We start from the raw sequence: 10,673 nt of genomic DNA on the forward strand, positions 1-10,673 counted from the left end.
CAAAGGCTGTAGGGTATACAGAGCGTGTATGCAGGTGCAGCGCTGATTGCTGCACCCCGCGTGAGATTTCTGACCAGGTCCCGGCGTTGGCTAGCATAGCCCTTACTTTTATGCCACTGACATACAAATTTTAGGTTATCTTACTAGTCACCAGACTTTTCATTTCAATTAATAAAATTACAGCTCAAGCTTTTAAAATTAAGAGGAAACAAGGAGCGTAGCTTTTCATGTCCCTTGAAATGTGGTTTTGCTTTTCTTTCTTTCTCTCTTTCTTTTTTTAACTTAGCACCCCGGTGGCTTTCCTTACTCCATTTTCACACATATTTAGACTGAATCATTCTGGCAGGCATTCATTTAAAACTGCACACGCCTGATTTACCTTCAGTATGGAAAGAGAACTGTTTGACTTTAATAGTATGTCTTGAATTATTAAAATGTATGGCTATTTTGAAAAACGTTTTGAATTTGAAAATGTATCCTATATTTTAAAAAGCTTCACTAAGAAAACTGGGAGCTATAAAAGAAAAGTCAAAATATTTCCATTATTTTTAGTGTGTCATGAATACTTGTGAGTTGAATTTATATCAGCTAATGGGCTTGTGCTGTATGAGTAGTTATTGTGTGTAATTCATTTCTTCTAGAAGATAAATTTACCTTGGTAAGTTTTAATAAGTGTAAAAGTAAACTGAGAAGTATAGGCATTTTGATTTTCTTACAAAATAAACTGAAACAGTTCATTACATTTGTAAGGCTTTTCTGTTTATATATGTATATATTATATATTCATATATTCTGGCTCTGGTGTATATTGTTCTTCCAAGGTAAAACATAACTAGTTAGCGAAGTCCCATAGGCCCTCAGACCTTACAGGATATTGCCATTGTTTTCGGTCACCCTCCAAACTTGATGGTGAGAGCCTGTTGCTCACGATGACACATGCCTGTGTCATAGACTATGGCGACATCAGTCCGGTCCCATTCATATGCTCCATTCCTCCTGGCTGTCATCGCAGTGCTGGAAGGTACAATCCATGCTCCTGGAGGAGAAAAATAGTTTTGTCCAGCTGTGAGTAACGGTTGGCCGGGCAAACTATGCTCACTGGTCAATAATGGCAACAGTGGCATGGGGGTCACCAGTCATTTTCTGATTTGATTTAAGGCTAGTTCTATAAGACAAAACTCATGCCTGGTACCAAACTCATATACTGGACCAAGAACTGGTGGCTGGGTAGGAATAGTGGTGGAAGACAGGGGAGGAGCTGGAGAAGAGGAAATGGTCATGGCTGTGGATTTGGTAATATACTTTTCTAAAACACTTCCCTTAAAGAATATGATTAATGTACATTTTTGTTGGCAAAAAAACTTTGTGGGGTGCATGTGTTTGTAGTGTATGTAACTGTGTTCATTTGTGTGGGTACACAAGTGTGCAGATTCATATGTGCGTCATGGGGAAGCCTGAATTTGATACTGGGTGTCTCCTGGGATCACTCTACCCTGTGTGCTCTGAGAATCTGAACGCTGGCCCTCATACTCAGAAAGCAAGTCTGTCCACTGAGGCATATGCCCAGCCCTTGAGCATGTTTTAATTGAACACTATAAAAGAATGTTTTGTAACTATGTATCTCATGAAGACTAGGATTACTGGGAACAGACAACAGTGTGTGTTTTTATACTGCATGAACTAAAATGCCACTGGACTGAGAATCAAACTGAATTATTAAATTTTTTGGAAGTCTCTGCTGGTCATAGAAACATTCCTGTTGAGCTGGAGCTGTGACTCAGCCAAGTAGAGCCCCTGCTGTGTGAGCATGGGACCTGATTCTGAGCCCTAGAATGTGGGCCAGGATAGGCAGAGCGATGGAGAAAGGGGCTCATTGGCCAGACCACCTCGCTGGATGTCTGAGTTTCGAGTTCAGAAAGGACTGTCTCAAGAGGTGAAAGTGGAGAGCAGTTCAGGAGAGACACTTGGTGACCTCGGGCCTACACATAAACACATAGACAGCAGCAAACACGTGAGTGCACACATACAGTCAATAGATGAATAAAATATTTGAATATCAAGCTAAATGGAAACAGATTAGGCTACATTTTGTATTATCTGTGTCAATATACTTTAACATTTTACTCTAATTTGCAAATGCATTCTATCAAGAATTCACTAAGATTTGTTTGTACTTAATAATGTTTAATTAAGAAAATGTGAATTTTTTTTGAGTTTTCATTCTGTCTTCTTTTCACTTTAGGAGTACCAAAATCTAACCTTTTACATACCAAATCACTGAGAGGCCATAAAGACTGTTTTGAAAAATACCATTTAATCGCAAACCAGAACTGTCCTCGATCCAAGCTTTCCAAAAGTACTTACGAAGGAGTCAAAACCATTCTGAGTAAGAAGATAAACTGGATTGTACAGTATGCACAAAACAAGGATATGGATTTGGATTCCGAGTGTTCCAAAACTACACAACATCACCTGTTTAATTTCCGACATAAGCCAGATAAGAAATTACTCCCACAGTTTGACTCCCAAGTGCCAAAGTACTCTGCCAGAGGGATAGCTGGGAACGCGGGTGGCATCTCAAGCTATACACAAAGAATCTTGGAGCACAAAGAAAGTACAGACTTCGGGCTTGCAATATTGCAAGACTCGGATGTACGATGGCATCACAAACACAACCAGCCACAGAAAAAAGAAGAGACAAGCTCTGGTCCAGAGGCGAATGTCCAGAGCCAGAATCCACATTATAGCAGAGAGGAACGTAAGTAGTGTGGGGGAAGAAAGACAGAGATCGGGTTTGTTCATTTGCAGGTTAGGTGGTAGTTGGTTTTGGTTGGCTTGGTTTTCTTTTTCTCTGTGTGTATAGAATTTTAATGTTAGGTTTATAGATTTGGTAGACATAATATGTAAGTGACAGAGTCATCTCAACAAACGTGAGATATCTTAAAAACTTCTCTGGAATGTTCTTGAGTATGTATTACATACTGAATTTCATTGGCACCATCATTTATTTTGCCATTTTTAGTGACCAAATGGAATAGACTTACCAAAGTGAACTGAAAAGTTCAGGGCTCCTACTTTTTCTGTAACTGGAACTATCAGCCAGTATACATTGTCTTGTTGCTAACCCATTGTAAGACTAATTGATCAGGAGCTCAACTTAAAAACACACATCTGACAATTGACTAACGGGCAGAAGGTAATGTGGGCATTTATTTTAAAAGTTTAAATGCACCTTTCTACAAAATCTCTCTGGGGTGATTTAAATTGACTTAAATAGTTTTAGCTCCAAAGGGACCTTGACTATGCCTTAAGTTCTTGACTCTTCATGTAAAGGTTCTTTTACTAGATAGATGCTTCACGGTACTTTAGTGTTTTAAAACCCCAGATCATGACTTATCCAAAATGTAATCAGAGTGTGTGTGAATGGGCAGTGATTACTTCTGGAAACTGAAAGAGGAGATACCAGAATCCAGCGCTCTGATTATGTTCCTCTAGGGAAAAAACAAAACAAAACAAAAACTTGTTTCCTGTAGATGATGGAAGGGTTACTCGTAGTGGTATATAAAATGTGTTTCTTAGGAGGGTTTTGTAGTTAGAATTTGCTACACTTTAAGAACCAACAAAGGAGATCTGGGGTTCTGTTGAACGTTGTATTGAGAATTAACTGCACATTCTTTGCCTAAGAAACTAGCAGACACTTGCTTTCCTGGGTTGTCTGTGGTAACCATGAATGTATTTTCATTTTCAGTGAATTCAATGACTCTTGGTGAAGTAGAACAACTGAATACAAAGCTCCAACAGCAAATCCAGGGTAAAGAATCAGTCTCGATGGTTTTGGTTGTATGTGGAAACTGTTGCTACAGAATATCCCCTGTGATTGGACATTGATAGCATCCCCACTATTTAAATTTGGAGATTGAGATATTCAGACCTTTTGAGACAAACAGTAAGGGAAAGTTTCAGTATTCCCTTCAGGAAGAATAGTCTAAGTAGAATAGAGCCTACAACTAACCTCTGCTTCTTGCCATCATTGACTTCACTGTGGGCCACCCTCTGCACTGGGCACTCTGGGGTATGCATTCCAATAGTTCCTTAAAACCGTAGTATTAGCCCTGGTTGTTTGTATAAACTCTGAGCCATTTGAAACATGAAAACCGTGAGATAAGTGTAGTGACCACTGCCTTTTGTCATCAGCTTCAACTATTACTGAAACATAGCTATGTTTTCCTGGCCACTTGTTCCCATTCCTTTTGCCCCACCTCAACCACCTGTGTGGATTATTTTGAGATCCCTGACAGTGTATTGTTTTGTCCATAAATATGTCAGGGTTTTGTTTTAAAAAAAAGTCATATCCTCATTAATAGGTCTTTATAAAAGCACTAATAGTTCTGTAGCGTCATAATAGACGTCAGCGCCTACAGCATCCGCATCCCCGTTGTTTTTTCTTTCAGCCAGCTGTTCCCATTTAGGTGAGGCAGCATTTCGGAGACCTTTAAGTTGCTTAGAGAGATGATGCATTCTGTCAGTAGCAGACTTAACTGCAAAACTTGAAACACACAAGCCTCTGCAAACCATAAGATAACACAAGTAATCCCAGTTTACATGGGTTTAGTACTTACTCCGTGTTCTTTACAAGTCCTCCTCGTTTAACTCCTACAGTCCCCCTGGTACTGAATTTATCCCTAAGAGGATATCAATTAGATAATGATAAGTCATTAGAGATGACTTATCTGAAGCACATACATACATGATCATAGGAGCCAGGATTTTGAAAATCCAGGTAATCTGTTCCAAGCCTCTTGGAGGAGTTTCTGGACCTGGATATTAATGAGCATGTATCTGATAAGTTATATATTGTTTGAGCCTATTTGTAGGCTATCATGGAGAAGTGGTTCCAGTGGAGGCCACTATTTCTGCTGTGTATACTAATAACCTTCCTTAAGTCTCAGTTATCTGTATGAAATGTAATAGGATGATCAACACTGAGAGATTTGGGAAACAACAGCTGTTTTTCTTAGTATCAAATTAGTTTCTTGTTAAAATTTACCCAAGGCATTGTACCTATATTTAATTAAAATAGAAATCTTAGGGCAAGCTTCTTGTGCACTAAAACTTCAATTGCTTTGAAATCCTCACAGAAGTTTTTGAAGAGTTAAGTCAGCAAGTGCAAGAAAAAGACTCTTTGGCGTCAGAGCTCCATGTCCGTCATGTTGCTATCGAGCAGCTTCTCAAGAACTACTCCAAGCTACCATGCCTGCAAGTGGGACGGGCAGGGACGCGGTCACACCTGTCCACGAACAACTGAGCTGAGCAGTTTCTGTGCTTTCCCCTCTGTTGGTCTGCCGAGCATGTGAACCTAGAAAATGCTGGAAGAAAGCTACGGTCCATTTTTGGGATTGTACTTGAAAAACCTAAGATAATATTTATTAATCTAATAAAGCAGATCACTCTAGTCTAGGGTTAATCATTTGGCTTCATTTGGGGACTTTTTCTTATAACTACTAAATGCCCCTCCCTAACTTTTACCATGTGAATACTTAAATAACCTGTTACAATGTGTTCTTATTGGACATTTTCTATTGTAACTCAATTGTCAAAACAATAGAAGCCTAATTAGGTCTTATGTTAGTCTAGAACTACTAGAGATAGTTTTTAAGAGGGAAGTAGAATTCATAATATCATCTTATTTATGAGCAATATTTTAATATAAAATTTTATATATAAAATTGCTATTTTGGGTATTTTCCATTGTCTTTGTAAATGTGTATTTGAATGGCCATGTGTATTTGCACTTCTATGTGTGAATATGTTTGTCCATATGAAAGATCACTGCATTTTGGAGATTCAGTGTTTTTATAACTGTTATCTTTCTTTCCAAAGATTAATGTGTTTTGGATAGTATTTGGAGAAGCAATCTACCTAGTTGAGCTGTGTTAAATACTAACAGCATATGAAAGTGAAGTTAATCACTCTTAAAAGCAAATATTCAAGAAAATAAAGCACATTGTTGTTTTCTAATGAAAGCAATTCTGAATTAGCTTAGGAAGAAAATACTATCATGATCTTTGTGTGTCAGTCTCCGTTAAAAGAAGAAGCCCTGCTCTGCTTCTTAACTCATGACTTTCTTCGATGTGCTCATTTTTGGATAAAGTAAATCATCTCTGAGCCCTGAGTCCAGTGTAACTCCTATTCTCAGACTGTAACTGTGCTGTTTGGGTGGGGGAAGTAAAATTATTATGTGTGCCACTGCACATGAAATCCCAATGATCTGTTCACTGTCCAGATTCTGCTGTCAGCATCACTGAAATCAGTCCTCAGAAAAAAAAACGAAAGAAAGAAAAGAAAAGACATTTAAGGTACTTTTCTAAGTTTTAAAATCTAAAGGGATAGAAGATATCAAGGCACAAAAAAATCAACACTCAATTCAATAAAAATATCCTCACTTTAAAAAGATACTATAAGCTACTGAGGTATTAGATTCTTAACTAATAAATTATCTCAAGAAGGTAAATGAGATTTAATAGCATAATAAACGGTATGACCAATCCAAAATGAAGATGGGCTCTAGATTGTTTTTAATGGTGCTAAGAACGTGTTTGTGTGGTAAGCTAAGGACAGACAGCCTTGGCAGCTGCATAAAGGTGATTTCTCCCTTTACGTGGGCAGTCTGTCTGGGCACGGGTCAGACTTCAATGTTGAACACAAATAGTATTTGACTAAGCAAAGAACTGCTTCCCTGTTGGAAAAGCACCTTTCCAGAATGCTCAGATGGATGAAATTGGCCTGGGTTTGTACATTAGTTGATAGCCCAGTACTTTTGCTTTTTCCTGAATCAAACTTAACTTTTAAGCTTTTTGGAGGGAACTTTTAAAAATGACACTTTTTAGTGTCCTCCAAAATGAATTTAAAATCTGGAAAGTGGAGATGAATGCATTGCCTTAGTGTTGATAAGCTTTAAATTGAATGTGTGCAATAAGGAAGCATCCACATTTCCAGGCTGCATAAAGACGTGTTACCTTTTCAAGTTTGACTATACCCCTGCTTGGCATAGCTCATCAAGAGTGTTAGTAGCCAGTGTATTGCACACAGTTGGGGGCAGTCATAGGAGTCTAGGATCCTTAGTATTTGGCATGTGCAGTACTTAGTGTATTTCTATCATAGGGAGACATAGGTGCAGTCCTAAATACCAGTGTTATCCAAAGAAAATGTTTGCTGTTCTCTTCCAAGAGTTTGCTGGCAAACATTTAGTTTACTGAATGAGTTTGGACTGACTAGGATTTTCCTGCGTACTGAGGTCTTAACTGGGACCTCTGATTCATTTCATTTAGGTATTTCACCGGAAACATCAAAGGAATGGTGCTCCTAAATACACCTGGTGCTGGCACTCCCGCTAGTGCTCACTCCCTGAATTTCGTTGGAGTATAGTATTTCATGTTGTTTACCCACCAGTGATTTGTTATAGTTGGTCTTGGTGGTGGTGATGGTCGTGGTTTTTGGTTTGTTTGTTTGGAGACAGGGTCTTGCTACATAACTTTGGCTGGCCTAGAGTTCTCTAAGTAGGCCAGGCTGGCCTGGAATTTGTGATGGTTCTGCCTCAGGAGGAGATATGCTCCCTTGATTGAATATGCAATTATTGTATATGCACAAATAAGGATGGGGACAGAGCTGAGTTACAGTGTAGGGAAAGATGAACTATCACAAATACTGGTTTCTATATTTGCTTCTTTCTAAATAGTTGTATGTTTGAGGAAGTTCAGAAGAAACACACATGATTTCATTTTTTAAAGCCAACAGGAGACAGACTGCTAGTGAGCCCTGACATTTCAGAGCTTCTGGGGGTGAGGAGCGAAGGGCGAGCTTGCCATAGTAGACTTAATAGTTAAAGAGAATGAAGAGTTTTCAAGTCAGAAGTCAAATGTGATTTTAGCATGATTTTTGTCTTCTAAAGATTGGTGTTTTTATGTATCTGGCATACATCAGGCCAAGTTAAATTCCTGTTACCATAGTAAATACACAGAGGATTTGGTTTGGGTTTTACTATGTTGTCCAGGCTGGCCTCAAACTTAGCACCAATCTAACTGCTTCAGCCTCTGAATGCTGGGGTTCAGCATACACTGCCATACCTGGTTTAACTTCTTTGTACTGTCCCACCTTGTAACCTTTCTCCTGAGGTTATCAGCTTATCCTGAGTCTAGTATTAGTTTCTATATTTGTTTTGGAAAAGGCATGCACTTGAGACACCATGCTGGTGGGCCAAGCAGTCAATTGATTTCATTGTGTGATTCTTGTATGCAGTATTGGAGTAAAGAGAAGCCCTTAGGTTTCTTAGCTACATTTCACCAAAAAGTGCCCATTTTTATAAACATTTAAGGATTATTTTTCAGAAAGTGTTCATGTTGGGAAGTGCTTTTAGAAATACAGCTGAAGTATATTCTGATGCCATTTCATAGGCGGTTTATGGATTCTTGGTTTGTGTTGTATCATATTTGCTGTTGAAATGGCTTTTTCCTTTTTAGATTGTTTATATAATGCTTATCTTGGTGTTTATACTGCAAAGGTCCATTTTTTTATTGTTGTTAATTTTTAAAGTAATTATTTTGGTCCATTTGTATTAATGTTTACCAGTTTGAGTTTTATTCTGTTTCTTTTTAGGAGAAATCTGCTTTCCTTGTTAACATTGTATATAGCACAAAACATGTGTGTTCCAAACTTAAGTAGAAATTTTAAAGATCTATTTTCAAAGGGCTCAGATTTGGGACCATGAAAAGTAATTCCATCCACATGAAATACTTTAATGGTAGAGTATAATGTTACTTTGACTTTTTCACCAGTTCATTTACTGACAAATGTTACCATTGTTCATGCTACAGCAAGATGTGTGAATACTTTAAAACTTCATAAGTATAAAAATTTTATATACCCTCTATTAAGATATGACTTTAAAGCAGAGACTTGATTTGATTTTGGTCTGATTCCATTTTTACCTTGAGCAGATTTTTTTTCTGTTGAGGAAATTTGGTTTAAAAAAAATCACTAAAGGACAGAGCCCTAAATAAATACCCTTTCCCAGTTAAGCTTTGTGGTGATGGGGCTCACAAGGGTTTATCGGCTGGGGTAATAGGACTCTTTGGGGAAGGGAGGTCACAGTGGGCAGAGGAGGATGCGACCTGGCCTTGCAGTTCATCTCTTTCACCTACATCAGCACAACCTCAGGCTGCATCACCTTTATGTGAACTGGATCGTGTGGGTCTGGAACATTAAGGTTTTTAACACTTGGTTTATAACTCATATTTTCATTGTTATTTTTAGTTTGAAGGAGTCTCTGTTGTAATTATTCAGTAACTTTTCTCCAATTTCAACTCTACCAACATGAAGCAAAAATGTCATGGAGACACATGTACGTGTTTAAAACTGCGCTTGCTTCTGGGGTGTAGTGGGTTTAGTTTTGCTGTTTTGTTGTTTTTCACTTCCCCATCCTACTGCCTCCAGAAGAGTGCTCGGTAGTGGTATTTGTGTGTGTGTGTGTGTGTGTGTGTGTGTGTGTGTGTGCGTGCGTGCGTGCGTGTGAGAGAGAGAGAGAGAGAGAGAGAGAGAGAGAGAGAGAGAGAGAGGCGAGACAGAAACAGAAACGTTTAAAGCTGACTAGCCTATGCTGTCGTCACTGAACTTTAATCTCTGTTGTTCTTTTAAGCAGTTGTGCTGACATTTAGAAAACGAAAATGAAACTGCTGTGGTCAAATGGTCAAAGCTGTGTTTCAGAAGGGTTTATTTAGTCATTATCTGGTTGTTATATGCAATAATTTATATATTTGTATTCTGCTTTGAAACTGTAACTAGATAAGCTTGTCTACTATTTTTAACTTTGCAATAATAAAACATATTTTGTTATCTAACTGCTAGCTTCATTTGATTAATTTATTTAATGTGCATGTGTTGGGGCATGGGTGCACCAGGCCACAAACCTTCAAGACTTAGCTCTGTCTTTCTATCGTGGGCTCTAGGGATCAAGCTCAGTAGAAGTAGTAGCCGTGGTGATCGCAGTAGTAGTAATAGTAGTAGTTGTTCTTGTACTTCCCTTTCTCCTTCCTCTTCCTCCTCGTTCTTACTTACCCTTCCTACTCCTCCTTCTTTTAATCAAATAGTTGCTTACATTGAAAGCTTTGCATAATCTAACTCTGTTTATCTAGTCAGCTGTTCGTGAACAGTTTGAGGTTTTTTTGTTTGCTTGTCTGTTTTGTTTTTCAAGACAGGGCTTCTCTACAGCTTTGGAGCCTGTCCTGGAACTCGCTTTATAGACCAGGCTGACCTTGAACTCACAGAGATCCACCTGCCTCTGCCTCCTGAGTGCTGTCACCACTGCCTGGCAATAATTTTAGTTTTTTATCCAAGTTGAGTTAGTAAGAATTAAACTTTAGGGGGCTGGAGAGATGACTCAGGTTAAGAGCACTGACTGTTCTTCTCGAGTACATGGGTTCAAATCTCAGAATCCCCATGGCTACTAATCACTAACTCCAGTTCCAGTAATGTTCCAGTACCCTGTTTTGGCCTCCACGAGCACCAGACACATAGGTGGTACATAGACATATACACAAGCAAAGCATATCTATATCTATATCTATATATATGTAATGAACATTGTGAAAAAGAATAAAACATTAATATATTTCAGTTGG

The 10,673-nt window shown here is 38.4% G+C and overlaps 1 protein-coding gene across 5 annotated transcripts in view; it reads left to right on the forward strand.

The window, feature by feature from the left end:
• The window catches only part of C2H21orf91 (chromosome 2 C21orf91 homolog), a 28,276-nt gene extending 18,383 nt beyond the window's left edge, over positions 1-9,893 (forward strand). For all 5 annotated transcript variants that reach the window (XM_048422400.3, XM_048422402.3, XM_048422399.3 and 2 more), the window contains exons 3-5: positions 2,243-2,758; positions 3,749-3,811; positions 5,139-9,893. In XM_048422400.3, the coding sequence (XP_048278357.2) occupies positions 2,243-2,758; positions 3,749-3,811; positions 5,139-5,305 (746 nt within the window). In that variant the 3' untranslated portion in view covers positions 5,306-9,893. The remainder of the gene's footprint in view (positions 1-2,242; positions 2,759-3,748; positions 3,812-5,138) is intronic.
• Positions 9,894-10,673: the final 780 nt, after the last annotated feature.

Source organism: Myodes glareolus, chromosome 2 (genome assembly GCF_982192425.1).
Source record: "Myodes glareolus chromosome 2, mMyoGla1.1, whole genome shotgun sequence".
In the NCBI taxonomy this organism is placed as follows: domain Eukaryota; kingdom Metazoa; phylum Chordata; class Mammalia; order Rodentia; family Cricetidae; genus Myodes; species Myodes glareolus.